At 36.6% G+C, this 22,729-nt stretch overlaps 1 protein-coding gene across 2 annotated transcripts in view; it reads right to left on the bottom strand.

Annotated features, from left to right (window-relative positions):
• prag1 (PEAK1 related, kinase-activating pseudokinase 1) overlaps positions 1–22,406 on the bottom strand; it is a 40,377-nt gene extending 17,971 nt beyond the window's left edge. Inside the window, exons 1-3 of one of the 2 annotated variants that reach the window (XM_088911935.1) lie at positions 22,252–22,406; positions 8,101–8,519; positions 6,065–7,725 (exon numbers count right to left, since the gene is read on the bottom strand). In XM_088911935.1, coding sequence (XP_088768061.1) covers positions 6,065–7,725; positions 8,101–8,400 — 1,961 coding nt within the window. In that variant the 5' untranslated portion in view covers positions 8,401–8,519; positions 22,252–22,406. Of the gene's footprint in view, positions 1–6,064; positions 7,726–8,100; positions 8,520–20,885; positions 20,973–22,251 lie in introns of those variants that run through there. The other variant, XM_088911934.1, reaches the window with a different exon arrangement.
• Between the last annotated feature and the right edge of the window lie 323 nt (positions 22,407–22,729).

Raw genomic sequence — 22,729 nt, 5'->3', positions numbered from 1 at the left:
TTCTGGCGCCCCCTTAGAATCTACATATACATTTTATATCGTACTATTTATTATTATTAATTAATATTTATTAAAACATATTATTATTATTTACAATTTGCTTTCTGCACTTGATTGTTTGCATTTTGCATGGCCTATTCTTCTTCACCTTGTCACAACTATGGTGAGAGATGTGTTGTCAAGTATTTTAAGACTGGCAACTATAATGTCCTCATGATTTATTTTGCATTCCTTTTTTAAAAAAATAGTTCTTCTTTTAACCCTATTTTTTGCTTTTGGAATACCCTATGATTCTTCTGTACATGTCACAACCAGTTAATGCCATCATCCACTGCAGTAATAGAATTCTAATCTAATAGAATAATAAAAATTAAAGTAAATGTAAATGTAACTTTAGGTTTCAAAAACTAGGAATTTATCAGTAGTGATAAACCCAGTAGTGAACATTTTGTTTAACTGAGACATTCTGTGGCACAGGCATTCACCTAGTTGTCCAAAAAAAGGGTTGAACTACAAAATTACATAAGTGCTGCTCTATCACTAGAGGTGCATATAATATTTCATTGACCTTTCTACTAAAAAGCTGGCACCACCACCTATTCAATACCTTGAAATTGCTGTTTGCAAATTGTTTTGGAATATCAATTTTTTCAGTATAATATACCAATCCATGGTAGCTAGGAATAGACATCAGACATGATATTGATGATTTATATAATTTTGTTAATCAAAGACATGTTAATGCAGATAAGATACGAGCAATCTTTAATTTCATGGCAATTCCCGTCATTTTAAGATTTTCATTTGCTTGTTGAGAAATTTCTTTAATTGAAAAGACTGTTTTTATTTAAGTACATTCACAATAAACCTGCTTATCAGGCCACAATTTAAATACTGTACATCTCCCTCAGTAAGGTTTACATTAGCATTTCACCTAAACGAGATTCAGATTAAAGATGCTTCCACAATAAATGACATCCAGTCATGTGCATCTCAAACATGTTGCCCAACTCAGTGAATAATTACATGGACATGGTAAGGAATGATCACACCCACATTGCTCTTGGGCACTGACAATATATTTCTGCAGAGTTTAAAAGTATAGTTAAAAACAATACTCACTTACATCAGCTACCTTCAAAACATTATATTCTAGTTTCTCATTTCTTCACATTTAAAATGCAGTTGCTGTTTTTTAAGTACAATGCAATGATACATAAGACATATAAAACTTTTAAAGAATAGAAATACAAATTCTTCCAATTCAGCTTTACAAAACATGCAATGATTTTCCTACAATAATTCCAAAAGCCACTGATATGGAATGTTTATAATTGAGGTAAATAGGTTTGTCCTTTGCACAGAGAAAACACAAAGTATTTATCTGGAGAGAAAACAAAAACACTATAATCAAAACTTTAAGAGTAACGACTTGCCACTAGTTTGTAACATTATTCCTATTATTTTGGACGTTTAGATATATATATATTTAGATAATAAAACAACCAGGCAGGAATATAACACTGTAGTGATGCAGAAATATATTTTAGTACAGTCAGGTTGCACTTCAGAGCAGAACATACAGTTCACTGTATAGTACTACACATAAATATGTATTTTTTTGTACACAAAGGCTTTATTATATACATCATACACAATGAAAAAGCTTTCAGCTAAGATACTATGTTTACTTTTAGGACCAAGAATACAGTAAAACAATACTTCTTGAACAATATTTACTAGTACAGTAGTAAAATATTTAAGGGCTCATGCCATAATAAAGCCACCAAATTGGAACATATTCTGCAGTATCTGACATCAGCCATTAAATTGGAAAAAATTCTGTAGTATCTACATAATCCAAATTTATGTTGTTTTTTTCTGTTAAAGCTCTAGGTATGTGTTCTGACTAGAAAATTGCATTGCTGAGAGTTACTTATCACTGGGTTGACAAGGAGGCATTAGATAAAAGCAATAATCAACATCAACTATAGCAATTCTCCACATTTTCTCTTCAGAAGAAATTTGTTGTGTAAATGTGATTTTTTTATTTCTAATTATGTTGTTGTTCACTAAATATTCTTTTACTAAGCATACCAATAAAGTAAGGAATAATAAGCTTGTACACACACACCACTTTTCTCAGACAACACCATGTACTTGCCAAGACCTGTTCTGAAGAAATATGTAGTTGTGCTGAACGTGTCTGTTTAATGTGTCTGTACATACATGCAATGTCACAGGACAAGGGCAGACATGTTTCATTACTAATTTTATAAAATAAGAAAACTATGTATCTTCCAGTAAAATGATCATCATTCCAGATGTGTTGTGTGGGTGACTGTTGATAAAAAGTTGAAAAACTGAGAAAACCTGCAAAAGCAATTAGATTGACATGTCAAAGCTGTGTGAAATTGATACCTCAAAAGCAATTTGCTATGTGCTGCTCTTTAACAGTGCCAGGATAATTTGAATTCCATTAATCATTAATTAAAAAAATAGTATAGCCAACAATTTTTGTTACACCCACCCATTTTGGGATAGACAGTTGTGTGTTTTTCATCTCTTGGCTCACAAGACAAGTGCCCAAGTGCCCTCACATAGTGAAGAACAAGTATATTTAGGTACACTCCGCTGACCTGAACACCTTTGAAGTAATCTTTTATCACATTGCTGTGCAGGATGTTCAGCACTGACAGAGCCTTTGCCTAAACCTGTAACTAATCCCACCCTACCACCGATGGGAGCCCCCTGCTTGGAGAATCCAGGTCGGCTAGCAACATAACTGCTTGACCCTTTGAACCAAGAGCTCAACCTAAACTCAGGTGAGCCTATGCCGATAGAACCTCTCAGGAGGCCTGTTGTTTTTCTTCGTTAATCTGAGTATAAGCTTTTCCCCTAACTGCTTAGAATTCCAGTCGTTTTCCAAGACTCTGTAATACAGATGGACTGTGGAAAGATACCTTTAGTGTCAGACCTTTAGTGTTAGAAAGTAGAATTCAAAGAGGCTCCCTCATACAGTATACTATCAGTCAAGACTATCTATATCACTCTATCTTAATCCGTGTGATGTTTATCATAGAGGCACCTTTACCTGTAGTATTGCAGCCTAACCCATGAACACGTGAGGATTTTAAGGAAACAATATAATTAAAAATGCCTGTTTGATTTCACCAGATGCTTTATAGTGTAGACTTTTTATGTCAGCAGAATGTATGTAAACACATAAGGAGATAAACTGAACAGGTTTTTAAACTGATTTTTTATGTATTTCCAAAATTTAAGGATCATTTCCATACTTCATTAACTTAAATATGACATAGAAAATCAGAAACATAACCCGGTGCAGTGGTACAGTGCACTTAAGTGTTCCATTCAAGTACGTCTCTGTCTGTATGAAAGTCTCTGAGATGGCACTGAGTGTGGCTGAGTGGAATATAAAAATAATGGTGGCATGGTGGTTAGCATTACTGCCTCATAGCTCTTGGATCCTGGGTTTGTTTCAATTGTGATCTTAGGCACTAACATTATGGAGTTTGCATATTCTCCCTACAGCTGCATGGAATTTCACAGGATCCTTTTAAATTTGCTATCCAAATTATTTTGCATCTCTAAATTGCCCACCATATGCTTGTGAGTGAATGTGTGTGTGATGAACTGGTGACACATCTAGAGTTTAGTTTTGCCTTGCACCCCGTGCCTGCCAAGTAAGGCCTCTTTTTGCTCATCAATACCCTCTGTGGATAAACCAGTTTAAAAAAGCGATATATAGGACCGTATATTGGACGAGTAAAAACACAACCTTGTAGAAAAACATTAGTACAAATAAATCTCTAGTCTTCATCTAAAAAAACAAAGGCCTCCTGACATTTCGAGTTATTCATACCATAACTGAAATGCATCTTGCTTCACTATACAACTTCTTCATCAATTATTATACCATGCTTCACTATAGAATGTATCATATTATACCACACTAAACCTTCATACGGTACACTGGGCAGCAAATGCTTACACAATAACACAATTAAAGCAACAAGTAATCACATAAAATTAAACATTTGACTATATATACAATTCAAAGTCAACTTCTGCAATTTACAAATAAAGCTATGACTTGTAATACTTTAAATACAGGACAATCATGCTGTCATTCACATGCACTTTAAGCACCCTGAGGTTACAATGATATTTCAAAATAAACTTTCATTCCTGTGGAAACCTGTACTGCACATACAGTAGAGTAAGTAAAAAAGAAAAACCTTGAGTATTTTTCCTCTGATCTCTGCATGACGACAAAAAGATCCTGAGAAAATACCATGTAGTGTACTATCTAACCAATATTTCCTTTGTTCATTTCTAAAGAGAACCCTCTTTATGGTCAAGGACAGCACTCCATTGTGCACAGACACAAACAAACAATGTAAGGTTTGTCAAAACATCACACGTTTATCACAAAACTCTCAGCTGCCATTAGTTATTCAATCTTTTCTTTCTTCTCTTTAAAAAAAGAAAAAAAATACATCATGCTCTGAGGCACATTCCAGACTATCTTCTGTGAAAAGACTTTAGATCTCAGCAGAGCTAAAATTGAGAATGGGAAATGACAGCAAGTAGGATAAAGAAAACACAGATAACTTTCAGATCGTTATAGAAAATTAAAAACAAGACTGTTTCACATACTGCCTCTATCACCCCTTTCTGATTCTCTCCTAAATTAAAAAAATATAACTATATCACCGAATTTACTAATATACTGACTGTTTTGCATTTTGTTAGATCATCCCTTAATGATACTTACAAATAATTAAAGTCTTGGTTAATAAATACTGTATATCAGGCACACAGGCCTGGATCCACATTCCAAATAGTGGATTTAAGCACTTCTGTTCCATTCTAGTCATGTTTTTCACATGAGAAGAATGATTTTAAGAAAGACTGAGGTGTTGGAAACTAAATATTTTGAAATCATCATCACTTTTTAAACACTAGTTATCTAACACTTTATCTTTATCAATTTACTTAATACATTTTCTTTATATATACTTTATATTTTTACCCAGTGTAAAGACATAAAATTCAATTGTTATAAAAAAGTTCTAAATCACAGAATCAATGTAGTCAATTTTGAACCTGAATCTATTATACCAATATCATCAGGAAGAAGATTAAGCACCTTAAAACAAAAACTGCTATTACTTTTGGTAGAAATATCATCAACTGAATACCTAATCAAAACATTTTTATTTTATTCTTCAATAAAAACTAATGCAATGTCACAAGAAAAATGATATAGCAATTAGTACAAAAATACTAAAAAAACAATAGAGGAGATTGTGCACTCCAATTTGTATTATACAGTATATCTTGAATACATTTACTGTCTTTTTGATTAATACTTCTTAATTCCATATTCGAAACACTGACTTCTAAAATTCACTAAAGGGGGAAACATATCTTGGACCTCACACTGACCCTCCAAGAGCTCATGTCTCAAGGTCCAACGCTGCTTCTCTATGTCCAGTTCAAGTTCAACCTTTTCTGTCGTGATGTAGTTATAAAGCTGACATTGCAAGAAAGCATAAATCTGGCAATGCTGTCCGATGGACTAGAAAGGAACCCTTTACTCTTAGTGTTAGGCTATAAACACTAGGATTAGAGTTACTGTACAATCATTAGTTACTAATACTCTATCATTAGAAACCAACTTCTTCTTGGTGACCAGGAGTCACAATAACCCAGAGCTCATACTGGAACAATGTGCTATCATTCAGAAGGCAAAACCAAATAACAGAAAGTGGGTTAAAATAAACAGAAAACACTAATTACTCTTGTATTTTTACTTATCAATTAACCATTTTGTATTTATTTGTTTGAAAAGGCATTTATTTGTAAATAGCATTTAATGACACTAGAGTTAAAAATAACAGATTGAAACACGATACAGTAATAAACACATAAAATACTGAACAACACTATACCAGAATATGCTTTACAACATTGTATTTATTTCAGTACAAAATCAGCATTAATAAAAGTAATAAACTAGAGATTAATATCATACCTGTGGTGTTTTTTCGGCGGTGGGGGAGGTGGTATCTGTTCATTAGCCTTGTTCTTTTCTGCAGGGAAGTCTGAAGTGAAAGATGCTGCCTTAGCTAACATGTTCTTGTTATGTTTGTCCTTTTCTGATGCTCTGCCTGGGTGGTAATGACTGGCACCATTGTGAGCTCTGCCTGGCTGATTATATTCCTTGCTGTGTGCAGCAGGGCTCCCAGGCTTTGAATCGCTCGGCTCCGAGACAGCGGCACCATTAATGAGACCGTGTGGCCTGCACTGATGCACCGTCTCTTCTCCCCCCTCCTCCTCCTCTTCTATTCTGCCTTCCCAGTTCCAGGCTGTGTTAAAGAACTTGTGTCTCTTTTCTGTGGCTGACATTGAGGTTCCCAAATTGTGTGTGTCCCCTGTGGACCTGCTCTGGACCTGTAAATAGGAGCAGGAACTCTGCGCCTCAGCTTGAAAAGAAGACTCAGCCTCCATATCTGATATTGGAGTGGAAGAAAATGATTTTGGAGATCGACTGCCTCTCTTAGGAGGGATTGGTGGACTGGGTTGAAGTCTGGGCTGCAGTAAGGCTGAAGCTGTATCAGAACTGTCCGAGGGCCACTTGAATGAAGGGCTGTTAGGATCTTTCGTGGAAGTGGGGCTAAAGTGTGGCCACTGTGTGCTCACAGCTGAGTCAGGACTGCTTAGGTAAAATGTTCGGTTGTCTTCCTCAGTGTGAGCTGCCATGACAGTAATCTTAGCTCTCTGGCAGTCTTTGTCACCTGTGAGGTCTACCTCTATATCTGACCTTTTTTGGACAGGGTTCTCATTTTGGGACCTTTTTTTCTTTTTGGTGCTCTCAGCATAAATGGGTTCACTATTTAACTGCAAGGGTTGGCTCTTTGTTGGTGGACTGGGAGGAGAGATCAGGTTCTGAGGCCTCTCCTTGACTTGTGCATCACGAGAGGCAAACGATTCACACCCTGCCTGTCTACATTGGTCCAGCCCCTCAGAACAGATGAGACAGTCTGCGCTGCTCCGATAAGAACAGGAGTCTGACAGGCTAGTAGATTCAGACACCATTGAAGAAACCCTGCTGGAGAGCCGCCCATGGCTCCCATGAGAGTTCTGAAGCCCCCTCTCTTGGGGAAAGCCAGAGGAGAAAGAAGTGCTTGATTTCACTGAGTTTCCAGCAGTGGTGGTGGGGTTAGCTGTGAGTATGTTGATTGCAATCTCCAATGTTGGTTGCTGCTCCTGTCCAGAAGAGCCATAGCAGAGGGCTTCCCTGTAACTGTCAGAGCTGTTCAAGGGAAGTGTCCTGTCTTCCTTCTTTGGTAAAGAGCCTCTGGAGTTGCTGTTAGTATAAGTGCTCATGGCTGTTTTTGTGATCTGTGGTCGGTAGCTTTCACAGGGGCTTGTTCCATTCTCCCCAAGAGTCAAAGGTGCTCGTACATCCTCCTGAGTCACAAAGATGCTGCTAATGAAAACTGACTCCTTTGGAAGACCTGAAGGGGATAATGTGCTGGCAGAACACAGACTTGAATAGCTGCATTTATCTCCAGCTGCATTCTGAAAAACAGCTTCTTTTAAAGTTTTGCTGCTGTTATGATTGTCCATGTAAACTTGTGTGAGGCCCAACATCTTCTTATGACAAAGTTTTTCGTTCGGACTCTGACTGTCCTGAAATAAATGAAATCCACAAAATTAATGAGACATATCATTGAGAGTAATACTTTATGTCTATCTACTAAGTAGTTCTTCTGTGTCTTATTTCTTCTGTGGTTATAACTAACTTGGGCCCTTCTGAAATGAGAAAATGCACTGATATTGAAACAGAACTATTATAAAAACACCAACCACAAATGTAAATTTCCAAAAGAAACATTATTACAGAACATAAATTCCTTCATGCATAACTGCAAGCAGCTTTTTTCTTGGAACAATTGTTTTATAAGAAATTAAAGATCAATCATTAAATGACCTTCAATAATATGGTACTGCCATGACATGTATATGGAGGCTAAAGTGCTTCACACTAAACTTTTAAAAGTTTACCTGTTGGAGGTCAGTGTTCATATTCAAATCGGTCCACACATCAGATGTCTCTGAATTCATTCTCGTAGGCTTAACTGCAATTGTGGGCTTAGAATAGGACGGGGGGGTAATTACACAGTCATCCTCATTCTGTGCTGCATCTGTTTTCCTTCGATCCACATAATTTCTTTGTAAGGTGATGCCGTTCTGAGCAGTGGTTTCAATAGGCCTTGCCTGTCTGTGGGCACTTCTGGGATAGAAGCAGTTTTTGCAGGAGCCCGGTTTCCACACGTGTTCGGCAAAGTCTCCACACGCAGACATCTTCAGTCCCTTCACTATCACTGCAAAGCCAGCTGATATCCAGAACACAGGGTGTCTTCTGACATGGTGCACCAAATGCAACAAAGTACCCTGGACTCAGAGCTGTCAGTGTTCCAAACCTGTGAGAAGACATTCATGCATGTTTATAAAGGCATTTCTTCAGATTTCATGCAAAGATATACCAAGAATAAGCTTCCAGAATACCTGGAGCTGACTGTGTCGTCCTAAAATCATGTTGATAACTAGATTTGATCACTGGTTAATTGTTTCAAGGACCTTTGCAGCAGAAATTTTTTAAGCAATTTCAATCTTAACACAACAACCTTAATAATGGAGGTCAGGCTGAGGTTTTGATCTGAAACCAGACCAGGAAGTGCGAAAAACATATCTGATGTGTCACTTATTTATACACTAATCTAAATATGGTCAGAAATGCAGATTAGAAATTAATGTGGTAACAAATACACATTTTTGAATTTGTAACTGCAATTCCTTTCTCTATAAACTTATTCTAACATATTCATCTCTAGCTCTCTCAGGTTTTATCTTCATTTTTCACCAACAAAGGTCAGTGGTAGATAGCCATAGTCCTTGAGTACCACCTTTGTTTTTGGTTTCCATTCAATATCAAACCTTAATTATTTTATTAAAGTGAGTAACTGGATAAGAAGTCAAAATCAGCTGAGTTTTCCAGGTTTTAATCAGGTGCTATTTAAAAGCATCCAGCAGTTTCACTGATTTTTCTTCTCCTTATCACAAACATAAACACTCAAATTCTTACTCAAAAAATTAATTTCAAATAAACCATTTAACTGACCAAGTGCACTAACACAGTCAGCATTACGTATTCCAAAGTAAAACCTGATTTGACAATGAACTTCAGTCACACATACTGTGCACTTTGAAAACATCTTTATACAGTACATGTAGGCTAAGTGAAATTGCCCCAAAGCCAACATTAAAAAATGTAAAAGATTAGAAGTCCTCCTGACCAATGAAACCAGTAACTAAATGATCAAAAGAAAATGCCTGGTTCACTACCATCTGTGTCTTTGTTTCAGTGCTTGGAAATAATTTATAAGGATACACAGTAATCTTTTCTCCTGCCAAGTGCAAAACATTTAAATTAAAACCACACAGCTTAGGATCATTGTTAAGCAAGGTTTTTCTTGGAAAAACAACTTAAGAAATAGAAGGTATCATACTGAAAAAAATAAAAGTAAATAAAAAGCTGAAGAAATGAATAACAGTTTAGTGACTAATTAAAGGAAAATAAAATGTTTAAAGTACTAAATTTTCATAGAAGTTTAGAATTGTCCGTGTTTTACAGGTTTTGTGTACAAGTTGCAACTTATTTTTGCATATCCTTTTTTGTATAATATTTTAAATTAACTGATTTCCAGAGTAGAATTATAGATTTTTTCTTGTTACTACACTGCTATAGAACAAATCCAGAGCCCATTAGGTTAGTTAGGTAACCCATAATATATAAGAAACATTGAAAGCATACAAAATGCTGCAAAATATGTGTGGAGGGCAGAGCCCTAGGGTGGAGTGGTGGCACTGTGGCTAAGGATCTGTGCCTATGGCTGGAAGGTTGCTGGTTCAAATCCTGTAGCTGGCAGAGGAATCCTACTTTGTTGGGCCCCTGAGCAAGGCCCTTAACCCCAACTGCTCCAGGGGTGCTGTACAATGGCTGACCCTGCACTCTGACCCCAAGCTTCTCTCCATGTCTGTGTGTCTGTGTCTCATGGAAAGCAAGCTGGGGTATGTGAAAAAGACAAATTTCTAATGCAAGAAATTGTATATGGCTAATAAAGTAATCTTCATCTTAAATATTCACAGGAATACACTATTATCAGAACTATTATCATGAACATCTTTCTGTACCCAGTACATTGACATTTTAAAGAAACAGAAGTGACACAGGTAAATTAATTATTCTAATTAACATTAGTTATCAGCAAGCTACATCAACACATGGGATCACTGTGGAATGTCACAGGCTAGTAGCATGTGGCCACCTTTGGATGCAGTACAAGCTTTACATTTGCAATGCAAGCTTAATGCCAGTTTGCAAATGCTGTTTTGTGGGATACCTACCCATACCCCTCATAAAGCATGTACCTGCTCACTGGTCTCTGAGCTGTTTTCCACATATCATCCTAGCTCTTCCCAGAAATGTTCAAGTCTGTAGAGTGGGACAGTCAAAGAAGAACTATCACATTCTTATCTTGCAAGACAGTTGTCACTTGAGCAGCATGAAGACATGCACAGTCCTGCTAGAATTTCATGTTAGGATGAGCGTGCAGGAAGGACTGTACTTCATTTTTCTAGAGTAATAGTTTTTTATGTCCAGTATATTTTCCCCATAATTTCACTCAGCCATTCATCATAAGCAAGTAGCTTATTCCACGTAGGCATGTTGGCCGTCTGTGGCCCATCGTAGAAGGCAGGACTACACCCTACAGAAGACACTAGTCCATTGCAGGGTAAAAACAAAAACAAGAACAAGTCAGCAATAAAACTAGTCAGCAAATCTTCAGAATGTGGTAGCCAACTGGACCACATGGAGAAAACCTACACAAACACAAGAAAAATGCAGACTCCACAAAGAAAGAACTTCGGTCCAAAACTGAACCCAGAACCCAAGAACCATGAGACAGCAGTGTTAAGTGCCATGCCACTCACTTCCTCTCCAGTTGTCTAAAGCTGGCTTTTTGCATGATGAACAGACAATACAGTAACATGCTGTTATATATTCTTTGTCATTTTTAAAGTATAAAAACCAGATGTGATTATAATAATCAATTCTTATTTAAATTTTATCTACATTTTTCAAATGAAGTAAAAGTTTTAACAGTGCCATAGTTATAGATCTAATTCAGGAATGTAAAATGTTAACATTCTAAGGATTCTGAAAACTGTACTTTGGGTATAGTTATATACCAAAATAGATGCTTATCTTTTTTTATTACATAGTTTTCACTATATGAAACAATGTAGGCTATTATTCTTACTTTGCAAAGCATTACATTGCATTACAATAAGTTGGTATGCAGACTAAATTCTACACTAACTTTATCTAAAGTGAAAGAGTATGTTACTTGCAGAGAAAGTCTTTTAATCTAAACTTAATTTTTTCTGGATCTTTAACAAATGTATATACACAGCTAAACAATTTCCAGACTTAATAATAACAGCCCCAACTGAAATATAATTATAAGACCAACTGAAAGTGTATATGAAGTGTACAAAGGCAAAAGTCTTAGGTGAGAGTATTTTATTCCTTATATAATAATTTTTGCAATACAATTTCTACAATATCTAAACATCAGGGCATTGATCAAGAGTAAGACATTATAGGAATATTACCCCTGGTGCCTTCCTATTTTTCAGAGCATTAAACCCTCTGCAGATGTATTCAGAATTTAGTACATGGACAGTAATAGTTCAATATATTAATTAAAAGGTTTTTAAAACTTACTTATCCTTGTATTTATTACCTATTTAATTTAAGTTGTAAAAAAGTATTTAAATCCATGATTTAAAAAAGCTGCCTACTCTTTTGATGGCACTGTTTTATTCCTGTTTTTATGTTGCATACATATTAAACCTATGTATCTCCTATTCATCAGGAGTCTGCATGAAATCGTATGCACATTCATCACAAAAAGAACGTTACCAAAGTACTTGTAAAAAGAACTGCACTACTAAACAGACAAGAAAGAAAAGTGTAAGAAACGTGAACCTTGGAGCACTAGGATTTGGAAAGTGGTCTCATACATTTATCGTGTTTGATTCCGGCTTCAAAAACCCTGCACCATCATAGACTTTAAAGAGAAGATTAGGGCTGATAGTCACAATTTGGAACACAGAGAATTTAAAATTATTAATGTCTACACAAGAGCACAACTTAAAACTGCATGCAACTGTCAAATTAGGTTAAGAGATATTTTAAAAAACAGGATGGAGTCATTTTATACCCAATGCTGAATGTCATAATCAGGTACCTTTGCTTCCCCATCAGCAGCTCATCTTTCCATGTAAATGCCAATACTTATGGTGAAATCAAGATTCAGACATAGACATCTGCAATAAGGCACACATACCTTGCTTTGGTTGCTATTGTAGTAAAAAAGAAAATAATGTAAACTCCAACAGTAAAATCAGAATTCTTTTTTGTCTTGCTTTTTTACAAAAGTGAGAAACTGATATAAAGGTCAATAAGAGTTAATACACAACTGGAAAACTTTATATATTTCCCGAATTATGCAAACTTAACTCCTACTTGAATGGAAGAATTTTGTTATAATTAACTTTGCCCATCATTTCTGGCTGACTGAATTAGTGGTTCTCTCAGGTTCTGTTTTGCCCTCATGCCTTGACTTGAAGGAGAGTATAGAAGCAGTCTTCAGTTTTGTTGATCCACATTCTTAAAGTGATACTATCGTAAACATTATCACAGTGCCACCAACAATGCCTTGAGTGGAATGACAGGTATGAAGGACATCATAGTTCAGGTGGGTAGCTGCGTCAGCATGCGTAGGCTGCAAAGGAACACAACGTTTCGGCCGTGGAGCCTTCTTCAGGTGATTGTTGAAGAAGACCTGAAGAAGGCTCCACGGCCGAAACGTTGTGTTCTCTTTCTTCTTTTTTTCAGCATGGAATAAACCTATTACTTGTTCCTTTGAAGGACATCATGTCACTCAGGGGTGAAAACTGTACATCTGTAACACTGGACAAAGGATTTTAAAACCTTTATAGCTCTTTATAGTATTATTTTTATCTCATTACCAGGAAGGTTTTTACTGATCCTAAAACACTTTTTTCATTATTTCCTCTGCCTTCTTAGAAGTGATCTAAGGCTGAAAATGGGATATATGTGTTACATTACTTGTTTTCTGATACCTACCTGATAGATATAATTACTATTAAGAGTAGCTCTGATCAAAAGCTATCAGTTATCTGTAAAAAGTGGAGGCTTATTTGCAATATTATAGAATATTATAATATGATTTTCATCTTTTAAATGTTATCTAACATATTAAATTAATAATTTGGTCAAAAAGTATTTGGCAGCAAACAGTTGTTTTTTTCAGGAAGCTACTTAACATTTTAAACTGATATTGTGCGATAGCATCCTTCTGCATAAAACTAAAATAAAATGTAGATAAAAATGAAATGCCTTTTGATTCTTCTCATCAAGTAATTTAAAAAAAACTATTTTTTAATCCTTAAAAGGGGTTTAATAGGATTTTTTTAAATGCAGGTTTACCTGTATAGAGTTGAGTATTTATATTTTTCCAACCTTACCAACAAAAAGTGTATCAATGTTTTTACTTCAGAGTATTTAACTTATTTGTATGCTCAAAATAGGGGAAAGCAAAACTACAAATAAGTTACTAAATATAGGCCATTAAGCAGATGAAAGCAAGCTCTACAATCTAGGGCCTCATCATTAAAAAAAACTTCAAAGATCAAAGACAGGGTAGGCAAGTCTCAGAAAGGAAACTACGCAAATGATTTTAAAAAAGAGCATTCACAAGAGTTTCACAAGGTAGTTTCATAATGAATTATTTACTCCAGAACATTTGCCCTTTCTGGTAACTAACATCAAAATGGAATCGAAATCGAAAATTTATTTTCTAATTAATGCTGTACAAGACACGTGCATATACATTCAATTTACAAAGAATGTGCACTTCTGGCACTTCCACAAGAAAGGGCTCCAAGTTCCCAGAATAAAACTGTACTTACCCCAAAACGTACAAGAGTATAGATCAATATTAAATTATGGAACATGCTTATGTGTACATGGGTGTAAAAGAGTAAAAATAATAGTCTACAGTAAGGGCAGCTGAAATGTTGTATAAAGAGTACTGTGATGCTTTAAAGTTAATGAGCAATGTGAGGAAATAAAATTAAGGTGTGTGAAGAAGGCTCCACAGCCGAAACATTGTGTTTCTTTTCTTCTGTTTTCAGCATGGAATAAACCTTTACTTGTTCCTTTGCAGCCTATGCATGTTGACACAGCAACCTACTTGAACTAGTTTAATCTGTCTCTTACTGTTATTTTGCATTAATGTACACTTTAATCATATTAAAATAATATTTAATATTGCTTTCCCTCCTTAATATTGTCACACAGTCTCCCACTCAACTAATCAATTGATCTGATCAATTGTTAGTTTTGCAACCTATTAGGCCAAGAGATAAGTACTTACTGATTTCATTCACTCCGTCAGCAGTGGAAACAGGTTTATCCAAGGTCTTATCCAGTCTTAATATTATACCTATATTATATTATACCTTAACTGCTAGCTATAACAACACAGGACTAGCCTCTTTAATACACAATTGCCACATCTGTATAAGTGGATTGCTTTTTAAATAAATTAAATGTTAAATCGTAATCATTAAATGTTAATTATAATGTAATTACCACTGGCCAAACCATTTTTACTTCACACTCATATTATCTCAAACTATTTACCTGCAGCTCAATATACATTGTTTGATCAGGTAGAGACCCTAGAATGTAATTTTGTATGCTTAGGAGCAAAGTACTTTATCAATAGTACTTTAAAATGTACTTCATCAAGTCTTTTTTATCTTGTTGCTAGCATTTACAATAGACTTGAGCTACTCTTGTTTAATATACTCTTGTTTTCCTCTTGCATTCAGTATTGTGGCCTTGCTGATAAAAGGTTTGTTTTAAATGTATAGTTAAAAATACAATCCCACTGATGATTGGCCAAAAAACTTTAAAGTACTTATTTAGACGCATACCAGTGAACACAGAAGATTATGCAAATGTAAGCGTAAAGCACCTCATCCACACCAATGTAAACCTTTGGGAACTAAAGTTGCATTATCAGGCAGGAACCTACACAGAATCGCTATTGGGTTTAGGTCTGATCTTTGACTAGGGCTAGGCCATTCCAAAACTTTAATTTTGCTTCTTTTCAGCCATTCTTATGTGGACTCGCTTTTGTTTTTCGGATCACTGTCTTGCTGCAACTGTGCTTAAGCTTCAGCTCATGGACGGATGACCGTATGATGTTCTTACTGTGGAATGCCGTGTTTGCTTTACGCCAGACAAAATGGGATCCATGTCGTCCAAAAAGTTCCACTTTTGACTCATCTATCCATAGAACATTCTCCCAAAAGGCTTGGGGATCATGCAGATGCTTCTTGGCAAATGAGAGATGAGCATTTATGTTCTTCTTGGTTAGCAGTGGTTTCTGCCTTGCTACTCTCCCATGAAGCTCATTTTTGCCCAGTTTTCTGATTGTGGAGTCATGAACACTGACCTTAGCTGAGGCAAGAAAAGCCTGCAGTTCTTTGGATGTTTTTTTAGGATCCTCGGTGACTTCCTGGATGATTATACGCTGAGGAATTTTGGCAGGCCAGCCACTCCTGAGGAAATTCACTACCGTTCAAAGTGTTCTCCATTTGGAGACTATGGCTCTCACTGTGGTTCAGTGGAATCCCAGAACCTTAGAATTGGCTTTGTAACCCTTTCCAGACTGAAAGATATCAACAACTTTTTTTCTGATCTCTTCAGGAATATCCTTTGATCGTGATATAATGTGCTTGTTGAATCTTTGTGCTGGCAACTTGACTCTGATAGTAAGGGTCAAAATACAGTAAGTGAGGTTTATATTGAGCAGGGCTGGCTGTAATCAAGCCTTGCTGTGTTCAATCAGCTGACTCTAATTATCCCTTTAATTGGGTTGATTTAACTAATTACTTTTTCACACAGTGCCAGTTGGTTTTGTTCATTAAATAAATTAAATAAGTATAAAAATGTGTTATTTGTTCACTCAAGTTCCCTTTATCTGATTTTAGATTTTGGTTGAAGAGCAAGAAAACATTCAGTGTCAAACATTCGCAATAATAGAGGAAATCAGTTCTTCAACCCATTCATGGCACAGGTCTCCAACTTTGTCCTTTAGACATTTAGAGCATTCCGATACAAAATAAAGATCTGCTTTGTATTCAGTCTGTTTATTCCTATCTATTCCAACACTGACCTTCTGCCTTGCCACCTGCTGAGTGAATGTTGCAGTCATAAACAGCACCTGCAAGACAAACATTCCCCTTGCAGTGCTAATGACTAAACTGTTTGCTCTGGGTTGGTCTAACAAACTGCAAAGGTAAACTGACAATAAAAGCCTTTGCAATAGTACTGCGACTGTATGGTTCTAAGAAGGGCTACATATACACCTTTCATGACAAAAAAGAACCCTCAGCAAGACAGTTTGTTTATGAACTTCCCTATTATTTATAAATACATATATTTGAGTGTTGTTTTCATGGAGGTATAAGAGAAAGCCCACAACAGGAGACACCCTTCTTTGTTATCACTGCAGCACCAATTGCTTCATGTTGAGCTCCTCAGAAAATCTTCCCTGTTTAAGCCCCTTGAAAGTCCAGCTAGTAAAAAAGTTCAAAGTTCATAGACTTGAGCTTCTGGCTCGCAAAGTCATGTCAAAAGTCATGACTGAAGGCGGACACTGCCCAAAATTTGTATTCCAAAGTGCCAAATGTAAAATCTCAGATACACAAGATGCACACTCCACTATAATAATAATAATAATAATTGCTTACACTTATATAGCACTTTTCTGGACACTCCACTCAGAGCCCTTTACAGGTAATGGGGACTCCCCTCCACCACCACCAATGTGCAACATCCACCTGGATGATGCGACGGCAGCCATAGTGCGCCAGAACGCTCACCACACATCAGCTATCAGTGGGGAGGAGAGCAGAGTAATGAAGCCAGTTCATAGATGGGGATTATTAGGAGGCCATGATTGGTAAGGGCCAATGGGACATTTGGCCAGGGGTTTCACCCCTACTCTTTTCAAGAAACACCCTAAGATTTTTAAAGACCGCAGAGAGTCAGGACCTCGGTTTTACATCTCATCCGAAGGACGGCGCCTGTTTACAGTATAGTGTCCCCATCACTATACTGGGGCATTAGGACCCACATGGACTGCAGGGCGAGCGCCCCCTGCTGGCCCCACTAACACCTCTTCCAGCAGCAACCTTGTTTTTTCCCTATAGTTTTTTCCATATATATATATACTTCCCCTAAGGATACAATTTAAGATACGTACTTCTTTAAGTGTTATGTACAGTATTTCCACTCCCTATTGAAATAGTAAAATTTGTTATTTTATGCATCACAGTAAATGGAAAGTTAATTTTTATTTAGATTTGAAAGTGTTACATATCTTAGAATGACTACTGTTTAACTTTATCTCAAAGTCTAGAGAATCGAAGCACATGATCTTACTATACTAGTACCATTTTAGGTTATTTGGCCTGAATTTTTGCTTTTGTGTAAAAAATAAGAAGTTCTCATTAACTGTAGGAATGCTTCCTTCGAACAAAATGTCTCAAAGACTGCTATACAACACTTTACAGGCAGCTGGACTCCCGACAGGTCTCACTGCACTTCCTATATTTTACTTAACGTGAGTGAAAAACTGAACTACGTTTTTTCAACACATAAATATTTTTTATTGAAATTTGTTACATTTTTGTCATTGTTTGTAACTGAATCATTATTCATCTTTACATACTACCCTTGAGAAATGTATAAAATGTATGTATAAAAATGCATAATTTTTTATGTATGTATAAAACAAAATATTCTCTTATTATTTTACACAAGATGTGCATATTCAACATTCAACACAGTGCAGTGAGACCTGTCGGGAGTCCAGCTGCCTGTAAAGTGTTGTATAGCAGTCTTTGAAACATTTTGTTCGAAGGAAGCATTCCTATAGTTAATGAGAACTTCTAATTTTTTACACAAAAGCAAAAATTCAGGCCAAATAACCTAAAATGGTACTATTATAGTAAGATCATGTGCTTCGATTCTCTAGACTTTGAGATAAAGTTAAACAGTAGTCAATCTAAGATATGTAAAACTTTCAAATCTAAATAAAAATTAACTTTCCATTTACTGTGATGCATAAAATAACAATTTTTACTATTTCAATAGGGAGTTGAAATACTGTACATAACACTTAAAGAAGTATCTTAAATTGTATCCTAAGGGGAAGTATATACTGTATATATGACAGGACCACCAAAGTAAATGTGATGCATAGTAGAATTAATTCATACTATGTATACTTCAATTTATACTTCACATCTGAAGAAGGCTCCACAGCCTAAACCTTGTGTTTTCTTTCTTCTCTTTTCAGCATGGAATAAACCTATTAATTGTTAATTTATAATATTACATATATAAAATATGACCTACATACATGACATACAAAAACATCTTAAAATGAATTCTGTATGTCTAAAAACATTCAAAACATCAAAGTAATCTTGCCAATAAAGTAAATGACCGTTTTAGTGTTTTTTCTGAAGTCATAACTGAGCACAGAGCTCTTTGAAAATACTGACATATACAATTTTGTAGAAAAAGATATAAAAAGCACACAGCAAAGAAGCAATGGAATTGATTTATCCCAATTAAAGGTATTCGCCTACTGGCACAACAGATCCACAGATGACGCAATCTCCATTGCCATGTACACTGCCCTATCCCATCTGGATAAAAAGAACACATACGCAAGACTTCAGCTCAGCTTTTAACACCATCATTCCAGAGAAACTAGTCAACAACTCAGTGCACTGGGTCTTGACACCACCCTCTGCAACTGGATTCGGGACTTTCTGACAGGCAGCAACCAGGCTGTCAGGCTTGGAAACCACACCCCCAGGACACTAACTCTGAACACTGGGGTCCCCCAGGGGTCTATTGCTTTACTCCCTCTACACCCATGACTGTAAGGCCAAACATTACACTAACTCCATCAACAAGTTAGCCGATCACACCACAGTTGATGAGAGGCCCTACAGGGAAGAGGTCAATCTCCTTAAAATGTGGTGTGAAGACAACAACCTCACCCTCAACGTCAGCAAAAGCAAGGAGCTGATCGTTGATTTCAGAAACCTGCAAAACGGTCATGCCCCTAACCACATCAACGGGACTGAAGTGGAAAGGGTCAGTAACTTCAAATTCCTTGGCATCCATATCACTGAGGACCTCACATGGTCTCTCAACGCCACTTGTCCGATTAAGAAACCGCAACAGCGCCTGTACTTCCTAAGACGGTTGAAGAAGGCTAAGATTCGGACTACCAGACTCAGAGACAGTTTTTACCCCCGCACTATCAAACTATTAAACTCCCAGCCAGCCTCTCTCACCCACAATCTGAACCCTTACAGTGCCTTTTCTCTTTATCAAAACTCAAACACACATAGAAATCTACCTCTACCTCACATGTCAAGATGTTCACTCCGCATAATTTTCAATTTTTTTCATTCTGCTGATGTATGATTTTGCACAACTGATGTTGTTTTTCACATTAACAGTTTCCTGTTGTTGTTTTGCACATTGCCTGTTGTCTCTGTCTTTCTTACCGTCTGAGAGCTAGCTAAATGGCATTTTGTTATACCATATACCTGTGTATGAGTATAATGACAATAAACTTCAACTTGAACTTGTATAGGTTTTGCTACTAATAGCTTGTCTCATGATAATAACAAGGTACAAAGTGCGAATATACAATATACAAATGAGTACTTTCATAAATTCTGCTGTACTGTGCTTTTCTGTGGAAATTTTATACTTGGAAAAGCAATTTTTAGGAAAAACAGATTCGCAAAGCAACAGGGTTAATGACAGAGGTCAACCGAAGAAGGCTCTACAGCCGAAACGTACTGTTTCTTTTCTTCTCTTTTCAGCATGGAATAAACCTTTACTTGTTCCTTTGCAGCCTACGCATGCTGACGCAGCTACCTATTTGAACTACTTCGACCCAAGTTTTACCTATTTTATTATATGAAGGACAATTAAATATCTTATACATTTATAGCAAATCAAGTGGCGATCACAATGAAAGATCATATCAATAACAGCAAATACTGAGTGCAACCGACAAGAGCGAAACCACTGATAAATCGTATGCAACAAAATTTCATAAAGGTGCGATCCGCAACACAACATGCCTACGCTTAACAGACTTGACCGAAACCCTGTTTTGTGGAGGACAGGATGGTTCTAGTCACACGCTATGCAATGTTAGGTGAAACAGAAAGTCAAGATCTGGGGGCACCTGACGATAAACCGAAAACGGATTCTACCTTCGATTCTCTCAGCTAATTATTTTAAATAAAGAAGTTTAAAATCGACGATGGACCTAGCTACAGAAAGGTTTGTAGCCTTTTAACTCGAGCAGTGGTAGAAGTCTCAATACGTACGAAAGAAATTAAACGGATATTGTCTTATCTTAGACCCGCCACTAACGCCTCATAGCAGACTTTCCTCTCCGTTATTGAACTGCGTTCAACACCAAATTCCAGAAGCCGATGGCTGAACGACAAAGGAGAAAGCAACCTAGATGCTACACCAAACATTGCTCATGACTTGAACAACATTTACTAACCGTAAAAATGGGTTCACTCTCAGCCTCCAATTAGTCCCTGCAGGTAATGTCTTGCAGTAACTTCTGCAGCTACTGATTTTCTTGCACAGGAAGCGGTTCTTTCCCTGCCTGCTGTTAAACTACACAGAAAGGCACTCCCTCTTCTCTGCCAACGTCTCAAACGTGAAGTTTCTCAGACAAGTCAGTTGAACTCATTTATTTCTCTCTCATTTAGAACTAAAACGGTTTCTTACTCGAAATGCTTATATCCTATGTTATATATCGATTTGTCCATTACCCGTATTGTCAGTTAAAAATGTATGGTGATTTTGGCCTCAGAAAATTAAGTTTAGAAATGCTACCACACGTTAATTAAAAAAAAACCCCACTATGTATTCTAATCTAGTGAAAACGGTGCTAAACTCGATTCCAGATTAAAGTGTTATTGGTACACCAGATGATTTTTTTTTAGAATTTTAATTCCCAACTAACATAAAGGAATGTTTACGTTTTATTTTGAGTAAGATATTTTAATTATTCATACAGTTGCATACCACATCATCATAATAACAACAACTCCCTGTTTTCGACTTTAGACTCCAAGTTTCTACTTTCTACAATAGTGTTCATTTATTTAAATTGAAGGTATTTGGATTAAAGTGCTTTTCCGTACAGTAGAGACCAGGCTAGGAGAATGAAAGTCCTTGTATTTGCTAATCCAACGGAAATAACATACCGTGCAAAACTGATTCCAACGCAGTCACTTTTTTTTATCAGTTTAAAGTTTATCATTAATAAATCTATGTTACTAGCGTATTTCACCCCTAATACCCCTAAACAATCTGTGTTTTGTAAAAGTACCGCTTCATCAAAATACAACTTTTTGTTCCTGGTAAAACAAAATAATGACTGTTCCGCCACAGACGTTTTTTCGAATACATTTTTACAACGTCACTAAAGGTTATCGATGTTTTTGGGAAAATATCGAAGAAACCGAGGATAATTTACTGTACTTTCCTCGCGTCTGGATCAATTCTCTTAAGACACGTGTTTGCTTGCCAATATACATTATTCCTCAGAAAACCTCAAAAATTGCAAACATGATACTATATGAAAAGGGCATGGTACTTCCAACTACTAATCTGAACCAGCATTTTACTCATAAACTCCTATAATTATCACACAGTCGCATTTCTTCTTGTTCGTAATTTATACTGAATTACACATTCCCTGTAAATGCTATTGTTTTCAATTAATCATATCCTGCAATCTTTCCTTCATTGTTAGCACGTCTGAACCGGGGTCCTGTAGTCACCGCGCAGTCCAGTCAGTCAGTACGCGTGAATGAGTCAATTAGGAGAGTTTAAACGGTCTCATTTCTGTTTACCTGCTGTTTCCCAGATTCGCTTGGCAACAGCCAATGCTTCCTGAACCGAACCTGCGGACGGTCTGAAGCTTTCTCTTGCTGCTTTAAAATTCCTTGCTTGTAAACCGACAGGCTATTAGACCTCCATCCAAAAACCGCCATCAGCAGCTTTCTCCACGGTGAATCTTTAAAATTGTACACCACTTCAGAAGAAGATGACGAAGAGAGGGAGAAATTGAACTGGTATCTACGGAAAAGGGAGGTGGAGCTCCATGTGTGAATTGATATGCCGCGGCTGAGTCAGCCTAAATCTGTACTTGGGAAGCAGGGTGGGGGTTGGGGTCTGGGGTGTGAACGACTAGGGGAAGAACAACTCAATCGATGATTGAAAGAGCACAAAAGTTTTGACGATGGAAAAAGGATAAATTGTTGAAAGCTATTTTTTCCCCACCCTTGAACGAATTTCAATAGAATTTTGGACTGTCATACTGACATACCC

The sequence above is a fragment of the Atractosteus spatula genome, chromosome 3, assembly GCF_055471065.1.
Source record: "Atractosteus spatula isolate fAtrSpa1 chromosome 3, fAtrSpa1.hap1, whole genome shotgun sequence".
NCBI lineage: Eukaryota > Metazoa > Chordata > Actinopteri > Semionotiformes > Lepisosteidae > Atractosteus > Atractosteus spatula.
Note: the sequence above shows the minus strand (reverse complement) of the source record. Positions and strands in the feature narration are given on the sequence as shown.